The sequence below is a fragment of the Hakea prostrata genome, chromosome 8 (assembly GCF_041222555.1).
Source record: "Hakea prostrata isolate BN-2017 chromosome 8, UWA_Hpros_2, whole genome shotgun sequence".
Classification (NCBI taxonomy): Eukaryota; Viridiplantae; Streptophyta; class Magnoliopsida; order Proteales; family Proteaceae; genus Hakea; species Hakea prostrata.
In genome coordinates, this window is record NC_142607.1 from 10,041,129 (window position 1) to 10,065,680 (window position 24,552).

Consider the following 24,552-nt stretch of genomic DNA (forward strand, 5'->3'; position numbering starts at 1 on the left):
CTTTTGATGTTAAATCTAGGCTCCGTCCCTTAATTTTGTATAGTGAATTGATAAAAATTTATGCTTATTATGAATAGCCAAAAGGTCACAACATTAGGATTTTTTTTCTTGTTGTTTTCCATATGATACATGTTGTATTCAATTTACAATCAAGCCACATTTCCTTTTACTTTCTCATGTTTTATGTAATACCCCAATCAGTCATGCTATAATTGTAGGATTTAATGTGTGCAGGAAAAGAAATGGAGAAAAAGAAGAGACGAGGAAGAAAAGGAAGATTTTGATGATGATGACCTTCAGTGTTTAGACTAGGCGTTACAATTCATTTCCTCCAAGGTAGTTTATTGTTTCTCAATAACTGTGATAGTTGCATTTTTTTATTTTTTATTTTGTTAGATATGCCATGAATTTTGTTTGCCAAGTTGTTACTGAAGCACTAAAAGTTTCCAAAGGAGATGATCAACAATAGCTGTTGGAATGGATAGTGTCTTAGATTTTATAATAGTTGGGGAGTAGAACTCCAGAGGTGAGTGTTTGATAATGGTTGCATTCAATATTAGTTAACCACTACATGACTTTTAGAGTTCTAAGTTCATTTGGCGGTAGCTGCATACAACCACTCTTTATATTTTGCTACCTAATTATGTCACCTATGATTCATTTGATTGTGGTTGAAGCCATTTGTATGATCTCTTATTGTTGAGTGTTTTTGTTTTTATGTTTTTTTTTATTTTTATTTTTTCTTGCAGATAAAGTTCAGTTATATTAAGGAGATAAAAATAAATTAAAAGTTAAATACATTCATCTCCAGTAGATAACTAGCTTTCAAACCTGAAACTAAGCAAACACATCACATCTTTCTCCATCACCTAATTATTGTTGTAGGTCAGGTTTGTATTTGCTCAGTTGATTGACTCTTTATTGTAGATATGGCCAAATGATCTGCCATTGAGTTTATTCTCTACAAAAATGAGTACCGTCAATTCTATCATATCTAAGAAAAGCTTTAAGCATGTACGCCACAGGTGCATCATATACCATGGAAACCTCCTCTTGGCAGCTAGAGATACCACCGCAAGTGAGTCTGTTTCCATCTGTATGTTTTGCATGTTTAGGTACTTAAGGAGATGAAAACAATTTTGTGTGAAATAGATGAGTTACTCTTTGTTAGAATGAGTTTTTTTATTTGATAAAGATGACCCACTATTGTTTGATTTATTTTCCATCCTTGTTGTATTTTTCATTTATTTTTACTTTTTATTATTTTCATTATATGCTTCTCTTTTTTTTCACCCCTACCCCACCTCAAACAGTATACATCAGTTTTAGTTGGACCTGCTATCCCTTGTTTGGTTCTGCGTGGTAGTAATCAAATGCACCATTGAGCAAATACCATTTAAATCTCTGATTTACAATATTCCAAGTTGTGTTCTCAATAGCCATGATAATTGAATGGTTTATTTTAACTTTGATATATAAACAGGAAGATGTATTACTCTGGAAGTACAGGTTTCCAAAGGAGGTGATCAAGCCAACAATGTTGAGAGGGAATGGCGTCTTGGTGTTTATGATAAATAGTTGAGGTGTATCTTTAATTTTAAGAGGTTGCTGTTTGATGTTGGCTACTCAACAATAATAAGCATCTCACAATTAAGTAGTGCATGACATTTAGAGTTTTAAAATCATTTAGCAGTGGCTGCATGCAGCTCACCCTTAAGATCTATTTTGTTGCTTCATTAATGCCGTAATTCACTTGATTGTGGTTGAAGACATTCATATGATTTCCTGTTGAAACTTTTTGCTATAACTTTTTGCAGTCATCTCTAGTGTTTTTCATATTAGTTTGTTTATTGTGTATAATTTTTTGAGCAAATTGCACTAGCACCTCAAAGTGGAGGCTTTAAAGCACTGAGACCCCACTTTATTGTAGACATTGTTTGGCTAAGAGCTCATTCTAACCCTTACCCTCAAGCTTCAAGACCAAGGTATCTTAACTTAGGCTCTGTTTGGCTGAGAAAGTGTAAGGATGATCTTAAGACTAACACTGTACTAGGTAAATGCCTGTATAGGACGGGCAGTTTCAACTATATCTTTATAGACCTAGCTATCATAAAGAAATGCAAGATCCCCAACCCTAGAAATTGGTCTTAGGTTTAGGGTTCTTGTTACTCAGATGAACAAGTTTCAATAGGACCTTCTATCCTTCACTTTTATCCTTACTCAAAAGATAAATGCCTCACCAACCATAAGATGAACACTCTAAGATTTTCAATTTCTTTTATTTGCTTATTCTTATTTAGTTCTGTTGAGACTTGAGAGTCCTGTTGGAACTCTTTTTCCTGATGAATCCTCAGATAGTTTCTGTGATGTGCTGGATTTCACTCAAATATCCCCATGGGAGAACAAACCTGGTTAACTAGTTTAATTGGGTTCTGGACGCTCAACCTAGTTTCTTTTTGTACTCTTTTCCCAACTTGTGACAAATTTCCAGTGGGCCTGCTGTAGTTTAATCATTCTGAAGAAGATATCAAAAACAGAATTCCACTGGAATTAATGGTTGCTCAACTGGATGCTGAAATCTGCAATTGTCTTACACTCAAATCTCAGCTACAACAAATTCTATTATAGATGATTATAGTTCTGGATATTGCAACCGTCACGATGAAGAACCAATTGGACAATTCTCACTCTCCTTAGTCCTTATTCAGTGAGAGAAGATCCGAACTGGGTTTCAACTGGACAATGTCAGGCTGCTATCAAATCTCAGAGTGTTGTATTTAAGGAAACACTTCATACACTTCAATAGCATAACTAGACTCCCTGATACTACATTGGTAAGTTGTTTTGTGTCTAGGTTGTGATCTAACATTACAAAAGAGGTTTTGGCATTTCGTCCAACAAATATGCATGAGGCAATTGATCTAGCCAAACTCCAGGAGGCTAAATTAGCAAAGAATCAAATTCTAGAATTGAAATGGAGTTACCTACGGCCATTACCCATTTCCTCCAAACAGCCCTTACTGCTAGGAGTTCTTCGCGCCTTTCCCCAGGGGGAGGTTCTTCATACATTCCCTTAGCGGTAAGTTCTTCATACCTTCCGGATGGAGGTTCTTCACTTGTTCCCCGATGGGGTATGGGCTAGCCCGGCCAAGGGGTACTTGGGCTGGTTCCTTGCCACTTCACGTTGGATTTCAAGCAACGCAAGAGAGTTGGTGGATATAAGAACATGTTTAAATGCTTGAAGGAAAATTAGGAGTTCACTAAGCTAAAAGGAGACCAACTATGGTGCAATTTATGTAATATTTGGTGCTCTGGCGAGTACTATTTGGTGTAGCATTTAATGGGCAAGAAGCATGCTATCTACATCAATGATATCAAGAGTGTAAAGAGAGTAAGCACTGAAGCTGCCCACATCTAGTTGAAGGAACTGAAATGCGTATCTGAGATCCGGTTATTCTCATGCTACCAAGATGCCAGACCCTATTGGCTAATAGAAGAGAACTCTTGTGGCCTTGTTCATAGTGATCATAGCTTTTATGGGTTGTTCCAAGTTCCAACATCATGTGCACAGTGAGGAGGGTTCAACATCAATTTTGTGCATTAAATGCGCAACACTGTGCTGCCAACGGTTGAGATCGAAATCTCAACTGTCTATCTCGCTTTTAACCATCTGCAAGACGGACAGTCGAAATTTCAATCTTAACCATTGGCAGCACATGTTGCGCATTTAATGCGCAACATTCAAGTATGCCCCTAGTGAGGACGGTGTTCCTTCATGGTTCAAGCTTCAAGCACCATTGAATAATCCGTTGTTGTGATTTTCAATTGATCAACATGAAAATTAGATGTAGCAGGACACAAAAGGTGAATTGCCAATATAAGTAAGAGCCCTACTCAGTTCACAATAGGAAATTCAGAGAATTTGCACTTAAAAAAAAAACAAGGCTAATTTTCATTTGGATCCCTATTAGGATTTAAGGCATTTTTAATCTAAAAAAGACGTCTTGCATTTGCCTCTTCCGTGGCTTTTTAAAAAAAAACAGTTTAGGAAAAACTAGGGGTGTCAACGGTGCGGTTTGGGGCTGAAAATCACCTAGCCCAAACACGGCCCATTAGTAAAATAACGGTTTCGGGCCAGTTTCGGTTTAGTGCGGTTTGGGTTCGGGCTAACTGTTTAGATTCAAGTTGACTAATGGTTTATGTTGTGTAAGAAAATGAACAAGAAGAAACAATTGAGCATCCTACAACAAAAGCAAAAATTATATCGAAAGCAAAGTTGTTATTGGTCAATTTCCATTGAAAAAAACCCACCCATTCTATAGAAATCAAGAACCTCGATATTAAGTAGTAAAATGACTACTCGATCTTTGAATTCATGCTTAATTTTTTTAATTGTCTATACCGACTGCCTAATGGTAATATAATGATTCAAATACTATTTAATGTAAAATTATAAAACGGGTTGTAAACGGGTTGCGGTTCGGTTTCAGGTTGGTGCGGGCTCCACAACCTTCAGCCCAATTATGGCCCATTAAAGTTCGGGTCAGGTCGATTCGAGTTATAACGGGTCGATTTGGTTCGATTTTAACGATTCGGACTATAAATTGACACCCCTAGGAAAAACTATCAATTTTACGATCAAAATAATCTTACATGCATTCAATGTTAAATCACGTCTTGTAAGAGAACTTCGATCTAGTGGTTCTAATAAAAAAGATAAAAATATATTTAAAATAATGTCTTTTTAATTTTATTTCAAAGATTTTAGAATTTTATATTTACAAAGATGACCCATTGAAAAATTCTACGAACGGGCATGTCCAATAAGACCGGCTCAAGTGGCATCATTACAAAGTAATTTTCCTCTTCTAAACTTTGTCTCTCTCCTCACGTTGCATATTTCTCTATCTTCGCATCAACTCCACTCTTCTTCTGTTTTTTATCCGCATCAACTTTATTCTCTTTTTTATTTTTATTTTTTTGGTAATCTCATCAACTCTATTCACCTTTAATTTATCTAGCCTTTGGGCCAACCCATTATAGTTGCCCAAATTTTGATATGCTATGCTCCTGTCATTGAATTCCTTCTTTCTCTATCAATAACCTGCAAAATTAGAAAGAAAAAAAAACCCTAGAAAAATAATAGATTTTAACTATAATTATGTGATGATAATGGTTTTCTTTCATTGGGAAGCTAAAAACTTCACCATTATGAAAGTGATGGTAGTCGATACTTTTCGATTACAATTGATTGACCAGGGTGGTGTCCTACTACGTCCTTGCTAGTGGCTCTATTAAGGTCATTGAGGGTAGAGTATATTGCTACTCTGAAGGTTTGTGAGGACTTGTAAAAGGAAGAGCCAAGGGAGTTCTGGCCGTATCTCTATTAGAGAATTATCTACACTTTGTTGCTGAAAAAGGATAAGGCGAAGAAACACTTCCAGATGAGGTATTGATTGATACATGGCTGAGAATTACAGAATATTATTTCAGAGTCGAGAAATGAGTACTATCTTTAGGGTTCTTGAATGGGTTTATAATTATAAATATAGCCCTCTTTTTTATTAGAACCGTTCGATCGAAATTAATGTAATCTAATGGTCAAAAGGATTAAGGGTATTTCTTCTACTTCTTTATTTATTTATTAAGACCACAAGGAGGCAAATACAAGATGATATATATATATATATATATATATATATATATATATATATATATATATATATATATATATATATATATATATTAATTAATTAAAAATGACTTGAGTGAGATTTTAGAAGGGTCAAATGAAAGTTACCCCTAATTATTCTATTTACCTTGTTGGATTTGTTTGGTTAATTTTATCGAACTTTCAACTTGAGATGATGTACTCTTTTCTGTATTCATGTTTCTATTTAAATGAGTATATAATAACTCAATGGTTAAAAAAAGAGATAATTACTGTTGCCCCTTTGTACTTTGATTTTATTACTACTTTATCCCCTGTACTTTTTAAAATTACTATTCCAACTTTTAACTTTGTCAACAATTACTAATGCCCCCTACCATTAAGCTCTGTCAGTTTACCGATGATGTGGCATCTATATATTTTTTCAAAATCCCAAAAATAACCCTGCAATTATCTTTTTATTTATTTGCTCTTTTTTCAAGTTATAATACTACCCTTAATAGGAAAAAATTAACTTTAAATTAACTTTTCTTTTTTAAAAAGAAACTACCAAATAAAGGAAAGATGTGATTTTTTTTTTTCTCTAAAAATAAATCACCAAATAAAAGAAAGATGTAATTAAATAGAAACTAAAATATTAAGAAATATCAAATTTAATTCAAAGCTGAAAATTGAAAATCACCTAATATATGCAGATCATTATGTATGTTACCAAATTTTTTATCAATTAGATCTTATATGCTAATTTGTTTGTAAAACTTCCATCATGGTGATTATTAAAATTTAAGTGGAATGTGAAAGTTTCAACAATCATAAGTATGTGGTCCCACCAAATCCAAAACTAATTATAAAATATAAGATTTTAAGGATATAATTGACATGCAATATAGTTTTTATAAATGAGGATAATGCCATATTTTTTACTTCTTAATTTTAAAGGCAAAATAGACATTTCATATTTGATGTTAATAGCTACTTAACACCTTTAGAAGTGAGAGGGGTAATAGTAATTTTATAAAGAAGGGAGTTTGATTAGTAATAAAACCAAAGTATAAGGGGGCAATAGTAATTATCCCTTTAAAAAAAGAAGGTACACACATCAAAGGGATAAGAAGTGTTGAAGATATGAAAGTTGATAAGTATTCAAATCTCAATCCTAACCCTTATTAATAAAATAATGTATTACAATAGTTTGTCATTGAATATTGTATAATTGAACCTGACTTATTTAAGACTATTCAAAAGTCAATATCCAACTCATAAATAGAGGCAGTAATTCGAGAAAAGTCATGAGTTCAACTTTTGTTTTTTTACACCTTCTCCCTCCCTCTCTGGGTCTATGGCCCGTAGTCACGGATTTTTATTTGTGGCTGGCTGCTGCCGACGGCTCCGATTTTGCCACATCATTGATATTTGATTGGATGGATGAGATTCAATGATGAGGAGTTATTTGTAAATATATTTTTCTTTTTTTTACATTTTAAGGGTTTAAATTTTATTAATTTTCACACGTAAGTCCTCGTTTCCCTGACGATTCGGTTCTTCACGATTTTCACCCTTTCTGGAGTTCGACTGCTATAAGGGTTTGTGCACTTACGCATATACCACTTAAAGCACGAAGGTAATTTTGGAAAAGGAAAATATGAAACTCAACTGCAATGGAAATTTAACAGCTTACAAGTAAGGTTTAACAGTAGCTTTCATGTAGCACTGAAATGGATGCGATTAAAAGTTAAAACTTGATAAATTGTTTATCAAAGTGAATCGACGATTCTCCCACCTACTCGAAGGTCAGCAGTCTTCGACGATTCATCATCTTCAAGAATCGTTGGATTCATTGTCGAATACGGAAGAACTGCAAGAATCAGGTTGCTCTTCTACTTCCCGTGATTGGTTTCTGTTCTTCTTCAATGAAGGCATCACCAGATTCTCATATGAGAATCGACTATCACCAGGTAAGGCAGCCGCCATGGATCTACCAGGAACCGGCGACTCAAAGATCGGAACACAAGACATCCTCTAATGAACGCAGATCCTTCGATTCTATTTCTGCTGCTATCCAAAGCGATCTACAATATCCCACTTGTTCCCTATAATCTTTCGAGACAACAGACACTGTTAACGGAAGATCAAAGGATTCATGATCAGAAAGCTAAATTGATATCATGTAGGTGGGAGAATCGTCGATTATGATGGGTCAAACTCCAGAAGGGGAGAAGATCGTGAAGAACCGAATCGATAGTGAAACGAGGACTTGAATTCGAAAATTATTAAAATTGAAACCTTTAAAAGGTAAAATATATATATATATATATATATATATATATATATTTACAGATAACTCCTCATCAGTTGAATCTCAGCCATCCAATCATATATTGATGATGTGGCAAAATTGGAGCCTCTGGCTACTGCCGCAAATAAAAATCCCGTAGTCACTAGCATTTTCTCCTTCGTTAAAACATATTATTGATTTGATGATGATAAAAAAATAATGAAAAAAATATAATATAATTTGTTGGGGATTATATTCCAACTTTAATTGGGGTTTTTTCCGTTATTCGCGGTCTAATTATGGTGATCCTCGCATTTGGGGTCCACACGTCACACCCCATTTAATTATTAAGACCTTAAAGTGGTTTTGTCTACTAAAAAGCAAAAAAGTAAAAGATGTAGTGGATTTTCTTCATTGAAAAGTGACTTTACTTTTATTTATTTATTTATCTAAAGAATAAAAAGTAGAAGATGTAGTGAGTTGTCCCAGACGTTAAGACCAAAAAGTAAAAGATTTAGTTGGTTTTTCCTTCCTGGACGATTGATCATGAAGACTGACTGGATCTTTAGTTTTATATGTTCAAAGATAACATATAAAAAAACCCATCTTTTACAGAGAACATGGGTTTGATTCCCTTTGTCACCTAGCTAATAGTGCTGCTGATGGTCTGGAGTCCACACTCACAGGCTGTTCAATAATTACTTTCAATTCTGGATTATTTGGAGTCCGGAGAGAAGTGTGTCTGTATTTTCAAGGATCGATCGGGACTGTAACTCACTGAAGTTGTTCTTGTTTGCTTGCTAGCTAGCTAGCTCTGCCACAATCTCTGATCCCTTTCTTTCTTTGATCATTTCTCCCGTAACTCACACGCAAACAAACTCTAAACTCTACCGGTGAAGTATGGCAAGTATCATAAGCGGAATAATAGGATGGATTCCCCAACAGGTGATCGAACCTATCAGAGCCAGGCTTCGGCTCATACGAAATCTTGGGTACAACATCGAAGAGCTGAATAGGACAGCAGAGACGCTGGATGGCAGGAGCAAAACCGAGCGAGATAAACTGGAATATGCAAAGAAGCAGGAAGGTGTTGGAGCATCAGCAGATGCAGAACGCTGGTTCAGTCAAGCCGATGAAGCTCTATCCGAGGCCAACAACTTAAGAACTCAGTACGAAGAAGAAGAAGAAGAGCGGCAAAGAGCATGTTCAAGCTGGTTCTGCTCCGTGTCACGCTACCGGCTGAGCAAAAGTGCATTGAGACTCAAGCAACGTGCCGACAACTTGAACCAGGAAGATCCAAAAGGCGGTTGGACTACGGTGGCTGCTTCTACCTCACAGCGGGAAGGGAAGAAGAAGAACGTAGTTTCTATGGAGGGCCAAACAACAAGAGAGTCACTCAAGGATCAAATCATCGAAGCTGTGGTGGGCGATAAGTATCTCTTTGTTGGGTTGTACGGAATGGGAGGAATCGGGAAGACGACACTCTTGAAACACGTCTACAACCACTTTACAAACACCGAGCAGCACTTTGATTCCGTCATTTTCACTACGCTGTCGGCTACACCAAATTTCCAAGAAATGAGAAAACAAATTGCACAAGGCTTTGGGTTGAATTGCACCGACGACGACGACAATGATGTCAAACAAAAACTTTCCCGACAAAGAGGTAAGTATATGTTAATATTGGACGACATGTGGAAGTCCAACCCGCAGGTTGATCTTAATGAAATTTGCGTTCCTGCACCAACCAAGGAGAACGGCTGCAAAATAATAATGGCGTCTCGATCGTCAACGGTCATTAAGAAGTTCGTGACCGAATTTGAAGGAAGGGATTCTCTTCATGCAATTCGAGTGGATAAGCTACCAGAAGATGAAGCATGGGATCTTTTCGTGAAGAAAGTCGGGGTGACTCTGATTAGATCTCAGCCAGGAATAGAAACTCTTGCCCGAGAAATTGTTAGAAAGTGCGATGGATTGCCGTTGGCTATAACAGTTGTTGGTGGGACGATGTCAACAAGACAATCAGAAGGAGAATGGAGAGACGCTTTAAGGGAAATGAGACGATTGTCAGAAGCAATTAATCTCCAAGATTTCGAAGAAAAGGTATTTCCAATTCTTATGTTTAGCTTTGAAAAATTGAATCCACTCGAAAAATCCCTCTTCTTGTATTGCTGCCTATATCCCGAGGATGAATGGATTAATAGAAGCGATGATTTATACTACGTGTTTGGCATTGGTGAAGAAGCCCTATGTGATAGGATGCCGACGCTTGGGGATATGAGAGACAAAGTTGATGTTCTAGTTCGAGATCTTCAGAATTCATCCATGCTTGAGGATGCTGGAAGTGGAGAAGTTAAAGTGCACGATGTGTTGCGCGAATTTGGTTTCTGGATAAAATCTCCCAATAAAATCATTGCAGACGCTGCAGGTAGAGTCTCAGAATGGTCGGAAGCAACAAAGATTGCATTGTATTATTCTGTAGAGTCTTTACCTCAGTTATCAGATGATTGTCCACATCTACACACTTTTTTAATTCTCCCTAGACATCATTTCCACTCTTTGACGTACATGCCCCAACCGCACTTCCTGGAGCACATGCCTGCACTTAAGATACTTGATTTGAGCAATTCTTTGCAAATAAGAAATTTGCCACCATCAATATCTCACCTGGTCAACCTCCGCTCGTTGAACTTATATCAGTGTACATCCCTGGAAGAATTACCGCCTGAAATTGGTATGCTAGCTCAGCTCATATCCTTAGACTTGACTATGTGTCAGAGTTTAAAAGGGCTGCCGGTGGAAATGAAGGAGCTGAAAAATTTAAGGCATCTTAGTATGCAGGGGACTCAAAACCTTAAGAGGATACCGCACGGAATTCTTTCTGGATTGCATAAGCTAGAGGAGTTCTCTAATGAATGGAGCCGATGTAAATTGTCTGCCAGCAACATGATGGAATTGTGCAAATTGACTCACTTGACTCGCATCGATATCCAAATGAGGAAAGTGAAGGTGAATCCACAATTGTTGAATCCATTAGCTAAATGCTTTACAGGAAACTTAGGAATGTGGAATTGTGATATTGATCCTTCAATTTATTCAAACATTCCAAAAGCCATTGAACAATCATACAGAAGTGTAAGCTTTCACTCATGCACAGGTTTGACACGTGTCCCAACTCATCATGGTTATACTAGTCTTGCAGTGGTACGTTGTCAAGATCTTAAGACATTAGTGATGGTAGAAGAGGAGAAGGTCGATGAGAGAAATACTAATATAATTGCTTTTCAAAACTTAAGTTCACTGACACTTGAAGATCTAGATGAATTGGAGACAATCTGCCATGGAAGGATTCCTCCGCAACAACCACTTCGCCCTGGATCATCATCATGCTTATTTTCCAATTTGGAGCTATTAATAATAAAGAGGTGCCCCAAGCTGAAGGTGCTTTTCACTGGTGGTGTGGCACCACTGTTACTCAAGTTGAACCACTTAGAAGTGTATGAATGTTCTCAATTGGAATACCTCATTGTAGTAGATGATGAAGACGACTTGGATTCTATCATCAATGCATTTCCAAGTTTGGAGACAACAGAATTATGTGAGCTACCAGAATTGACAGCCGTATGCTGCAACAACCATCAACATCTACCGGATTTGATGAAGTGGCCATCTCTCTCTCAAGCATTTGTTTATCTTTGTCCAAAGTTGAGGAGACCCCCATTTGGAGGGCAACATGCAAATATTTCATTACATGACGAAGATGACTCAACGATAAAAAATTACCTTGAGAACAAGGAACATGTAAGAATTACAAGACTGAATACTTATGGCTGTTTATTTATGGTTTTGGTAATTTCTTTCAATTACTTCCCCTTCCTTGAATTTAACATGCATGAAGTAATATGACCATCATCAAATTCTATAATATGTTTGTTATATAATGATAAGAATTTCTAGATCCTTAGTTGACAATTTAGTTTTTGGGTCCAAAGATCCTTAGTTGATTATTTAGTTTTTAGGACCCTTAGTTGCTTAATTGGTTTTTTAATTTCAGGATGTCAAACAATCACAACTTCTTGAAGTGGTTCCAATTAAAATAAAAAACATCTAACCTTGATTGTTACCTCCATCTGCAAATCTTAGTTAAATAGATTCTCAGCTCTTTACCCCCAAAAAGAAATTAAAATAAAAAATAAAAATCTCAGCTATTAGGTCCACGGCCCACCCAATGCTATTTGGGCTTAACTTGTTGAGCAGTATATTGATAGTTTTTTACCATTTGAAAAGATAAAAGAGAAAATATTTCACTAATTTATATTGGTATGATAATTTTATCTGAATCTCAACTTAGTAAATTTTATTTTTTGGATCCCTTAAGAATATGCCAAAGTTTTGCGTTGCTTTTCTGATGAAGATTTCTGATTTTAGACTAATACAATTTCTTTTTGCATTTAAGTAATACTTGTAACGTATGATCTATTGAAATATTGACACCGTGCTAGTATAGATTCATGCAATGCCATTTTTTTTTATTCTATGATTTTAACTCATTGTATTCAATTTCATTGTAAAGAATCCTACTGTTAATTATTTCCCAAACAAAAATAATGACCACTTCTATTATTTTTAAAATACTCCATCAACAATTGTTCATTCGTTGCCCCAGTTACAATTCAACAATTCATTCGTTGCCCTAGCTTGATTCCTATTCCACAAGAATTGCAACTTGATCCTTGTTAATAAACCACCATAAGCCATTCAAAGAAATAGTTACTAATATTAATCCATTGGTTTTGTACAACAAATAACTTGAATCTTAATTCCTCGACTAGCTTTGTAATGGGCGGTGCCGCATTGCGGCCATCTCCCACCTCCCCAAAAAAAAATTCAAAAATTGTTTCTACTTTTTAAAATTTCTCTATCCATATGTAAGATATTAGCACTCACCCCTTCCCAATTTTTTGAAAATTTTCCCATTCCCTTTCTGAAAATTTTAAGTTTTCCCTCCAATCCTCTTTTTATGTGTAAGAAATGAGTACTTGAGCCCTTGTTTGGAGAAAATTTTTAACGATAAAGTTCATCGATAGAATTTTCATTGTATTCAGTGTGAAGTACCATTACTTGGCTCCTTTTGATGTTAAATCTAGGCTCCATCCCTTAATTTTGTATAGTGAATTGATAAAAATCTATGCTTATTATGAATAGCCAAAAGGTCACAACATTAGGATTTTTTTTCTTCTGGTTTTCCGTATGATGACATCTTGTACTCAATTTACAATCAAGCCACATTTTCTTTTACTTTTCTCATGCTATATGATAATACCCCAATCGGTCATGCTATAATTGTAGGATTTAATGTGTGCAGGCAGAGAGGCAGATAAAAAAATACGAGGAGGAAGAAAAAGAAGATGAGGAGGAAGAAAATGAAGATGTTGATGATGACCTTCAGTGTTTAGACTAGGCATTACAATTTATTTCCTCCAAGGTAGTTTTTTTTTAAAAGTAGCTGTGATAATTGCATGATCTTTTCTAATTTTGTTAGATATGCCATGAACTTTGTTTGCCAAGTTACTACTCATGCACTACAACTTTCCAAAGGAAATGATCAACAATTACTGTTCTTAGATTTAATGATAGTTGGGGTGTAGAACTCCAGAAGTGGGTGTTTGACAATGGTTGCATTCAATATTAGTTAAGCACTACATGACTTTTAAAATTCTAAGTTCATTTGGCAGTGGCTGCATGCAACCATTCTTCATATCTATATATTTTGCTACCTAATTAATGCAATCTATGATTCATTTGATTGTGGTTGAAGCAATTTGTATGATCTCTTCTTGTTGAGTGTTTTTGTTTTTACCTCCTCTTTTTTTTTTTTTTCCTTTCTTCTTTCTTTCTTTCTTTCTTTCTTTCTTTCTTTTTCTTTTTTTTTTTTTTTTTTTTTTTTTTCAGAAAAAGTTCAGTTGTACTAAAGAGATAAAAATAAATTAAATTTTAAATACATTCATCTCCAGTAGATACCTAGCTTTCAAACCTGAACCTAAGCATACACATCGCATCTTTTTCCGTCTTTATTGTTGCAAGTCAGGCTTGTATTTGCTCTGTTGATTGACTCTTTATTGTAGATTTGGCCAAATGATCCGCCATTGAGTTTATTCTCTTATAAAAATGAGTATCATCCATTCTATTATATCCAACATAGGCTTTAAGCATATACGCCACAGGTGCATCATATACCATGGAAGCCTCCTCTTCGCAGCTAGAGATACCACTGCAAGCGAGTATGTTTCATCCATATGTTTTGCATGTTTAAGTACTTAAAAGGAGGTGTAAACAATTTTGTGTGAAATAGATGAGTTACTCTTTGTTAGAATGAGTTGTTTTATTTGATAAAGATGACCCTCTGTTGTTTCATTTATTTTTGTTGGTTGTTGTATTTTTTATTATTTTCATTATATGCTTTTCTTTTTCTCACCCATCATTCCACCTCAAACAATATAATCTGTTTTAGTTGGAACTGCTATCCCTTGTTTGGTTTTGCGTGGTTGTAATCATCAAATGCACCATTGAGCATGCCATTTAAATCTCTGATTTATAATAATCCATGCTTTGTTCTCAATAGCCATGATAATTGAATGATTTATTTTAATTTTGATATATAAACAGGAAGATGTTTTCCGGGGTGATATATTACTCTAGAAGTACAGGTTTCCAAAGGAGGTGATCAAGCCAACAATGTTGAGAGGGAATGGCGTCTTGGTGTTTATGATATATAGTTGAGGTGTACCTTTAATTTTAAGAGGTTGATGTTTGATGTTGGCTACTCAACAATAATAAGCATCTCACAATTAAGTAGTGCGTGACATTTAGAGTTTTAAAATCATTTAGCAGTGGCTGCATGCAGCTCACCCTTAAGATCTATTTTGTTGCTTCATTAATGCCGTAATTCACTTGATTGTGGTTGAAGACATTCATATGATTTCCTGTTGAAGCTTTTTGCTATGACTTTTTGCAATCATCTCTAGTGTTTTTCATATTAGTTTGTTTATTGTGTATAATTATTTGAGCAAATTGCACTAACACCCCAAAGTGGAGGCTTTAAAGCACGAGACCCCACTTTATTGTAGATTTTGTTTGGGTAAAAGCTCATTCTAACCCTTACCCTCAAGCCTCTTCAGCGTCTTAACTTAGGCTCTGTTTGGCTGAGAAAGTGTAAGGATGATCTTAGACTAACACTGTACTAGGTAAATGCCTGTGTAGGACGGGCAGTTTCAACTATATCTTTATAGACTCAGCTATCATAAAGAAATGCAAGATCCCCAACCCTAGAAATGTTGGTCTTAGGTTTAGGGTTCTTGTTACTCAGATGAACAAGTTTCAATAGGACCTTCTATCCTTCACTTTTATCCTTACTCAAAAGATAAATGCCTCACCAACCATAAGATGAACACTCTAAGATTTTCAATCTCTTTTATTTGCTTATTCTTATTTAGTTCTGTTGAGACTTGAGAGTCCTGTTGGAACTCTTTTTCCTGATGAATCCTCAGATAGTTTCTGTGATGTGCTGGATTTCACTCAAATATCCCCATGGGAGAACAAACCTGGTTAACTAGTTTAATTGGGTTCTGGACGCTCAACCTACTTTCTTTTGTACTCTTTTCCCAACTTGTGACAAATTTCCAGTGGGCCTGCTGTAGTTTAATCATTCTGAAGAAGATATCAAAAAAGAATTCCACTGGAATTTATGGTTGCTCAACTGGATGCTGAAATCTGCAATTGTCTTACACTCAAATCTCAGCTACAACAAATTCTATTATAGATGATTATAGTTCTGGATATTGCAACCGTCACGATGAAGAACCAATTGGACAATTCTCACTCTCCTTAGTCTTTATTCAGTGAGAGAAGATCCGAACTGGGTTTCAACTGGACAATGTCAGGCTGCTATCAAATCTCAGAGTGTTGTATTTAAGGAAACACTTCATACACTTCAATAGCATAACTAGACTCCCTGATACTACATTGGTAAGTTGTTTTGTGTCTAGGTTGTGATCTAACATTACAAAAGAGGTTTTGGCATTTCGTCCAACAAATATGCATGAGGCAATTGATCTAGCCAAACTCCAGGAGGCTAAATTAGCAAAGAATCAAATTCTAGAATTGAAATGGAGTTACCTACGGCCATTACCCATTTCCTCCAAACAGCCCTTACTGCTAGGAGTTCTTCGCGCCTTTCCCCAGGGGGAGGTTCTTCATACATTCCCTTAGCGGTAAGTTCTTCATACCTTCCGGATGGAGGTCTCTTCACTTGTTCCCCGATGGGGTATGGGCTAGCCAGGCCAAGGGGTACTTGGGCTGGTTCCTTGCCACTTCACGTTGGATTTCAAGCAACGCAAGAGAGTTGGTGGATATAAGAACATGTTTAAATGCTTGAAGGAAAATTAGGAGTTCATTAAGCTAAAAGGAGACCAACTATGGTGCAATTTATGTAATATTTGGTGCTCTGGCGAGTACTATTTGGTGTAGCATTTAATGGGCAAGAAGCATGCTATCTGCATCAATGATATCAAGAGTGTAAAGAGAGTAAGCACTGAAGCTGCCCACATCTAGCTGAAGGAACTGAAATGCGTATCTGAGATCCGGTTATTCTCATGCTACCAAGATGCCAGACCCTATTGGCTAATAGAAGAGAACTCTTGTGGCCTTGTTCATAGTGATCATAGCTTTTATGGGTTGTTCCAAGTTCCAACATCATGTGCACAGTGAGGAGGGTTCAACATCAATTTTGTGCATTAAATGCGCAACACTGTGCTGCCAACGGAGAGTCGAAATTTCAATCTCGTTTTTAACCATCTGCAAGACGGACAGTCGAGATTTCAATCTTGACCATTGGCAGCACATGTTGCGCATTTAATGCGCAACATTCAAGTATGCCCCTAGTGAGGACGGTGTTCCTTCATGGTTCAAGCTTCAAGCACCATTGAATTATCCCTTCTTGTGATTTTCAATTGATCAACGTGAAAATTAGATGTAGCAGGACACAAAAGGTGAATTGCCAATATAAGTAAGAGCCCTAGTCAGTTCACAATAGGAAATTCAGAGAATTTGCACTTAAAAAAAAACAAGGCTAATTTTCATTTGGATCTCTATTAGGATTTAAGGCATTTTTAATCTAAAAAAACGTCTTGCATTTGCCTCTTCTGTGGCTTTTTTTAAAAAAAAACAGTTTAGGAAAAACTAGGGGTGTCAACGGTGCGGTTTGGGGCTGAAAATCACCTAGCCCAAACACGGCCCATTAGCAAAATAACGGTTTCGGGCCAGTTTCGGTTTAGTGCGGTTTGGGGCTGAAAATCACCTAGCCCAAACACGGCCCATTAGCAAAATAACGGTTTCGGGCCAGTTTCGGTTTAGTGCGGTTTGGGTTCGAGCTAACTGTTTAGATTCAGGTTGACTAATGGTTTATGTTGTGTAAGAAAATGAACAAGAAGAAACAATTGAACATCTTACAACAAAAGCAAAAATTATATCGAAAGCAAAGTTGTTATTAGTCAATTTCCATTGAAAAAAACCCACCCATTCTATAGAAATCAAGAACCTAGATATTAAGTATTAAAATGACTACTCGATCTTTGAATTCATGCTTAATTTTTTTAATTGTCTATACCAACTGCCTAATGGTAATATAATGATTCAAATACTATTTAATGTAAAATTATAAAATGGGTTGTAAACGGGTTGCGGTTCGGTTTCAGGTTGGTACGGGCTCCACAACCTTCAGCCCAATTATGGCCCATTAAAGTTCGGGTCAGGTCGATTCGGGTTATAACGGGTCGATTTGGTTCGATTTTAACGATTCGGACTATAAATTGACACCCCTAGGAAAACTATCAATTTTACGATCAAAATAATCTTACATGCATTCAATGTTAGATCACGTCTTGTAAGAGAACTTCGATCTAGTGGTTCTAATAAAAAAGATAAAAATATATTTTAAATTATGTCTTTTTAATTTTATTTCAAGGATTTTAGAATTTTATATTTACAAAGATGACCCATTCAAAAATTCTACGAACGGCATGTCCAATAAGACCGGCTCAAGTGGCATCATTACAAAGTAATTTTCCTCTTCTAAACTTTGTCTCTCTCCTCACGTTGCATATTTCTCTATCTTCGCATCAACTCCACTCTTCTTCTGTTTTTTATCCGCATCAACTTTATTCTCTTTTTTATTTTTATTTTTTTTGGTAATCTCATCAACTCTATTCACCTTTAATTTATCTAGCCTTTGGGCCAACCCATTATGGTTGCCCAAATTTTGATACGCTACGCTATGCTCCTGTCTTTGGATTCCTTCTTTCTCTGTCGATAACCTGCAAAATTAGAGAGAAAAAACCTTAGAAAATTAATAGATTCTCACTATAATTATGTGATGATGATGGTTTTTTTTCATTGGAAAGCTAAAAACTTCACCATTATGAAAGTGATGGTAGTTGATACTTTTCAATTACAATTGATTGACCAAGGTGCTGTCCTACTACGTCCTTGCTAGTGGCTCTATTAAGGTCATTGAGGGTAGAGTATATTGCTACTCTGAAGGTTTGTGAGGACTTGTAAAAGGAAGAGCCAAAGGAGTTCTGGCCGTATCTTTATTAGGGAATTATCTACACTTTGTTGCTGAAAAAGGATGAGGCAAAGAAACACTTCCAGATGAGGTATTGATTGATACATGGCTGAGAATCACAGAATATTATTTAAGAGTCGAGAAATAAGTACTATCTTTAGGGTTCTCGAATGGGTTTATAATTATAAATATAGCCCTCTTTTTTATTAGAACCGTTCGATCGAAATTAATGTAATCTAATGGTCAAAAGGATTAAGGGTATTTCTTCTTCTATTTTATTTATTTATTAAGACCACGAGGCAAATACAAGATTATATATATATATTTTTTTTAATTAAAAATGGCTTGAGTCAGATTTTAGAAGGTTCAAATGAAAGTTACCCCTAATTATTCTATTTACCTTGTTGGATTTGTTTGGTTAATTTTATCGAACTTTCAACTTGAGATGATGCACTCTTTTTTGTATTCATGTTTCTATTTAAATGAGTATATAATAACTCAATGGTTAAAAAAAAAGTAGTACACACATCAAAGGTTAAGAAGTGTTGAAGATATGAAAGTTGATAAGTATTCAAATCTCAATCCTAACCCTTATTAATAAAATAATATATTACAATAATTTGTCATTCAATATTACATAATTGAACCTACTTACTTAAGACTATTCAAAAGTCAATATCCAACTCATAATAGAAGCAGTAGATTCGAGAAGAGTCAAGTTGAAACTTTTGTTTTTCTACACCTTCTCCCTCCCTATCTGGGTTTATGGCCCGTAGACACTAGCATTTTCTCCTTCGTTAAAACATATATATTATTGATTTGATGATGATAAAAAAAAAAAATGAAAAAAATATAATATAATTTGTTGGGGATTATATTCCAACTTTAATTGGAGTTTTTTCCCGTCATTCGCGGTCTAATTATGGTGATCCTCGCATTTGGGGTCCACACGTCACACCCCCATTCAATTATTAAGACCTTAAAGTGGTTTTGTTTACTAAAAAAAAGCAAAAAAGTAAAAGATGTAGTGGATTTTCTTCATTGAAAAGTGACTTTACTTTTATTTATTTATCTAAAGAATAAAAAGTAGAAGATGTAGTGAGTTGTCCCAGACCTTAAGACCAAAAAGTAAAAGATTTAGTTGGTTTTTCCTTCCTGGACGATTGATCATGAAGACCGACTGGATCTTTAGTTTTATATGTTCAAAGATAAAATACATATAAAAAAACCCATCTTTTACATGGGTTTGATTCCCTTTGTCACCTAATAATAGTGCTGCTGTTCAATAATTATTTTCAATTCTGGATTATTTGGAGTCCGGAGAGAAGTGTCTCTGTATTTACAAGGATCGATCGGGACTGTAACTCACTGAAGTTGTTCTTGTTTGCTTGCTAGCTAGCTCTGCCACAATCTCTGATCCCTTTCTTTCTTTGATCATTTCTCCGGTGAAGTATGACAAGTTTCATAAGCGGAATAATAGGATGGATTCCCCAACAGGTGATCGAACCTATCAGAGCCAGGCTTCGGCTCATACGAAATCTTGGGTACAACATCGAAGAGCTGAATAGGACAGCAGAGACGCTGGATGGCAGGAGCAAAACCGAGCGAGAAAAATTGGAATATGCAAAGAAGCAGGAAAGTGTTGGAGCATCAGCAGATGCAGAACGCTGGTTCAGTCAAGCCGATGAAGCTCTATCCGAGGCCAACAACTTAAGAACTCAGTACGAAGAAGAAGAAGAGCGGCAAAGAGGATGTGCAAGCTGGTTCTGCTTCGTGTCACGCTACCGGCTGAGCAAAAGTGCATTGAGACTCAAGCAACGTGCCGACAACTTGAACCAGGAAGATCCAAAAGGCGGTTGGACTGCGGTGGCTGCTTCTACCTCACAGCAGGAAGGGAAGAAGAACGTAGTTTCTATGGAGGGCCAAACAACAAGAGAGTCACTCAAGGATCAAATCATCGAAGCTGTGCTGGGCGATAAGTATCTCTTTGTTGGGTTGCACGGAATGGGAGGAATCGGGAAGACGACACTCCTGAAACACGTCTACAACCACTTTAGAAACACCGAGCAGCACTTCGATTCCGTCATTTTCACTACGCTGTCTGTCGGCTACACCAAATTTCCAAGAAATGAGAAAACAAATTGCACAAGGCTTTGGGTTGAATTGCACCGACGACGACAACGATGTCAGACAAAAACTTTCCCGACAAACGGGTAAGTATCTGTTAATATTGGACGACATGTGGAAGTCGAACCCACAGGTTGATCTTAATGAAACTTGCGTTCCTGCACCAACCAAGGAGAACGGCTGCAAAATAATAATGGCGTCTCGATCTTCAACGGTCATTAAGAAGTTCGTGATCGATTTTGCAGGAATGGATTCTCTCCATGCAATTCCAGTGAACAAGCTACCACCAAATGAAGCATGGGATCTTTTCGTGAACAAAGTCGGGGAGACTCTGATTCGATCTCAGCCAGGAATAGAAACCCTTGCCCAAGAAATTGTTAGAAAGTGCGATGGATTGCCGTTGGCTATAACAGTTGTTGGTGGCACGATGTCAACGAGACAATCAGAAGGAGAATGGAGAGACGCTTTAAGGGAAATGAGACGATTGTCAGAAGCAATTAATCTTCAAGATTTCGAAGAAAAGGTATTTCCAATTCTTATGTTTAGCTTTGAAAAGTTGAATCCACTCGAAATATCCCTCTTCTTGCATTGCTGCCTATATCCTGAGGATGAAATCATTTTTAGAGACTATGATTTATACGCGTTTGGCATTGGCGAAGAAGCCCTATGTGATAGGATGCCGACGCTTGGGGATATGAGAGACAAAGTTGATGTTCTAATTCGAGATATTCAAAATTCATCCATGCTTGAGGATGCGGGATATAGAAACGTTAAAGTGCACGATGTGTTGCGCGAATTTGGTTTCTGGATAAAATCTCCCAATAAAATCATTGCAGACGCGGCAAGTAGAGTCTCAGAATGGTCGGAAGCAACAAAGATATCATTATTATATTATTCTGTAGAGTCTTTACCTCAGTTATCAGATGATTGTCCACATCTACACACTTTTTTAATTCTCCCTAGACATCATTTCCACTCTTTGACGTACATGCCCCAACCGCACTTCCTGGAGCACATGCCTGCACTTAAGATACTTGATTTGAGCAATTGCGGGAAATTAAGAAATTTGCCGGCTTCAATATCTCACCTTGTCAACCTCCGCTTGTTGAGCTTAAGGAATTGTACATACCTAGAAGAATTACCGCCTGAAATTGGAATGCTAGCTCAGCTCATATCCTTAGACTTGGGTAATTGCAACAATTTAAAAGGGTTGCCGGTGGAGATGAAGGAGCTGAAAAATTTAAGGCTTTTTAGTGTCAACTCGACTCAAAACCTTAAGAGAATACCACGCGGAATTCTATCTGGATGGCATAAGCTAGAGGAGTTCAATAACGTATTCAGCAGATGTTTCTTGTCTACTAGCGACATGATGGAATTGTGCAAATTGACTCACTTGACTTGCATCGATATCCAAATGAGGAAAGTGAAGGTGAATCCACAATTGTTGAAGCCATTAGCTAAATGCTTTACAGAAAACTTAGGAATGTGGAATTGTGATATTGATCCTTCAATTTATTCGTACATTCCTAAAGCCACTCAACAGCCATACAAAAGTGTGTGGAGATGGGTGAGGTTTCACTCATGCACAGGTTTGACACGTGTCCCAACTCATCATGGTTATGCTAGGCTTGCAGTGGTACGTTGTCAAGATCTTAAGACATTAGTGATGGTAGAAGAGGAGAAGGTCGATGAGAGAAATACAAATATAATTGCTTTTCAAAACTTAAGTTCACTGACACTTGAAGATCTAGATGAATTGGAGACAATCTGCCATGGAAGGATTCCTCCGCAACAACCACTTCGCTCTGAATCATCACCATGCTTATTTTCTAATTTGGAGCTATTAATAATAAAGAGGTGCCCCAAACTGAAGGTGCTTTTCACTAGTGGTGTGGTGCCACTGTTACCCAAGTTGAACCACTTAGAAGTGCATGAATGTTCTCAATTGGAATACCTCATTGTAGTAGATGATGAAGATGACTTGGATTCTATCATCAATGCATTTCCAAGTTTGGAAATAATAGAATTATGTGAGCTACCAGAATTGACAGCCGTATACTGCAGCAACCATCAACATCTATCGGATTTGATGAAGTGGCCATCTCTCTCTCAAGCATTTGTTTATCTTTGTCCTAAGTTGAGGAGACCCCCATTTGGAGGCCAATATGCAAATATACCATTACAAGACCAAGACGACAGCTCAGAGATAAAACGTTACATTGGGAACAAGGAAAGTGTAAGAATTACAAGACTGAATACTTACGTCTGTTTATTTCTTGTTTTGGTAATTTCTTTCGAATACTACCCCTTCCTTGAATTTAACATGCATGAAGTAATGACCATCATCAAATTCTCTAATATGTTTGTTATATATTGATAAGAATTTCTAGGATCCTTAGTTGATTATTTAGTTTTTAGGACCCTTAGTTGATTAATTGGTTTTTTAATTTCAGGATGTCAAAGAATCACAACTTGTTGAAGTGGTTCCAATTAAAAAAAAAAGATCTAACCTTGACTGTTACCTCCATCTGCAAGTCTTAGTTAAATAGATTCTCAGCTCTTTACCCCCAAAAAGAAAAGAAAAATAAAATCTCAGCTATTAGGTCCACGGTCCACGGTCCACCCAATGTTATTTGGGCTTAACTTGTTGAGTAGTATATCGATAGTTTTTTCACCATTTGAAAAGATAAAGAGAAACTATTTCACTAATTTATATTGGTAGGATAATTTTATTTGAATCTCAACTTAATAAATTTTATTTTGGATCCCTATGCCAAAAGTTTTGCGTTGCTTTTCTGATTTTAGACTAATACAATTTCTTTTTGCATTTAAGTAATACTTGTAACGTATGATCTATTGAAATATTGACATCGTGCTAGTATAGATTCATGCAAATGCCATTTTTTTTTATTCTATGATTTTAACTCATTGTATTCAATTTCATTGTAAAGAATCCTACTGTTAATTATTTCCCAAACAAAAATGACCACTTCTATTATTTTTAAAATACTCCATCAACAATTGTTCATTCGTTGCCCCAGTTACAATTCAACAATTCATTCGTTGCCCTAGCTCGATTCCCATTCCACAAGAATTGCAACTTGATCCTTGTTAATAAACCACCATAAGCCATTCAAAGAAATAGTTACTAATATTAATCCATTGGTTTTGTACAACAAATAACTTAAATCTTAATTCCTCGACTAGCTTTGTAATGGGTGGAGCCGCATTGTGGTCATCCCCCCACCTCCCCAAAAAAAAAAATTCAAAATTTGTTTCTACTTTTTAAAATTTCTCTATCCATATATAAGATATTAGCACTCATCACCCCTTCCCAATTTTTTGAAAATTTCTCATACCCTTTTTGAAAATTTTAAATTTTCCCTCCAATCCTCTTTTATGTGTAAGAAATGAGTACTTGAGCCCTTGATTGGAGAAAATTTTTAACAATAAAGTTCATCGATAGAAATTTCATTGTATTCAGTGTGAAGTACCATTTACTTGGCTCCTTTTGATGTTAAATCTAGCTCCGTCCCTTAATTTTGTATAGTGAAATGATAAAAATCTATGTTTATTATGAATTACCAAATGTCACAACATTAGGACTTTTTTTCTTCTTGTTTTCCATATGATGACATCTTGTACTCAATTTACAATCAAGCCACATTTTCTTCTACTTTTCTCATGTTATATGTAATACCCCAATTGGTCATGCTATAATTGTAGAATTTAATGTGTGCAGCAAAAGGAATGGAGGAAAAAAAAAGAGGAGGAAGAAAAGGAAGATGTTGATGATGACCTTCAGTGTTTAGACTAGGCGTTACAATTCATTTCCTCAAGGTAGTTTTATTTTTAGTT

General features: G+C 36.1%; 3 protein-coding genes and 1 long non-coding RNA gene across 4 annotated transcripts in view; all 4 read left to right on the plus strand.

Moving 5' to 3' along the window:
- The window catches only part of LOC149006774 (uncharacterized), a 22,720-nt gene extending 20,793 nt beyond the window's left edge, over positions 1-1,927 (plus strand). Inside the window, exon 3 of the long non-coding RNA XR_016175187.1 lies at positions 1,484-1,927. This is a non-coding gene — a long non-coding RNA (uncharacterized LOC149006774). The remainder of the gene's footprint in view (positions 1-1,483) is intronic.
- Positions 1-15,358, plus strand: part of LOC149006775 (putative disease resistance protein At5g63020) — a 19,907-nt gene extending 4,549 nt beyond the window's left edge. Inside the window, 2 exon segments of the mRNA XM_089166525.1 lie at positions 235-336; positions 14,613-15,358. Of these exon segments, the coding sequence (XP_089022651.1) occupies positions 235-312 (78 nt within the window). The 3' untranslated portion in view covers positions 313-336; positions 14,613-15,358.
- Positions 8,577-13,407, plus strand: LOC149006776 (putative disease resistance protein At5g63020). The gene is made up of 2 exons (XM_089166984.1): positions 8,577-11,747; positions 13,312-13,407. Exons 1-2 carry the CDS (start codon positions 8,847-8,849, stop codon positions 13,405-13,407), a joined length of 2,997 nt encoding a protein of 998 aa, XP_089023110.1. The 5' UTR covers positions 8,577-8,846.
- Positions 15,359-19,762: 4,404 nt separating the features above from the next.
- LOC149006777 (disease resistance protein RPS5-like) lies at positions 19,763-23,890 on the plus strand. The gene is given in 2 exon segments (XM_089166524.1): positions 19,763-20,664; positions 20,666-23,890. Coding segments are annotated over 2 exon segments (3,051 nt in total). The 5' UTR covers positions 19,763-20,019; the 3' UTR covers positions 23,072-23,890.
- Positions 23,891-24,552: the final 662 nt, after the last annotated feature.

What these genes read in the sequence shown, in the direction of transcription:
- LOC149006776 (XM_089166984.1), top strand. Translation starts at nt 8,847, where the DNA reads ATGGCAAGTATCATAAGCGGAATAATAGGATGGATTCCCCAACAGGTG. An exon ending in ACCTTGAGAACAAGGAACAT is followed by an intron (nt 11,748 to 13,311) that starts GTAAGAATTACA and finishes TAATGTGTGCAG; the next exon opens with GCAGAGAGGCAGATAAAAAA.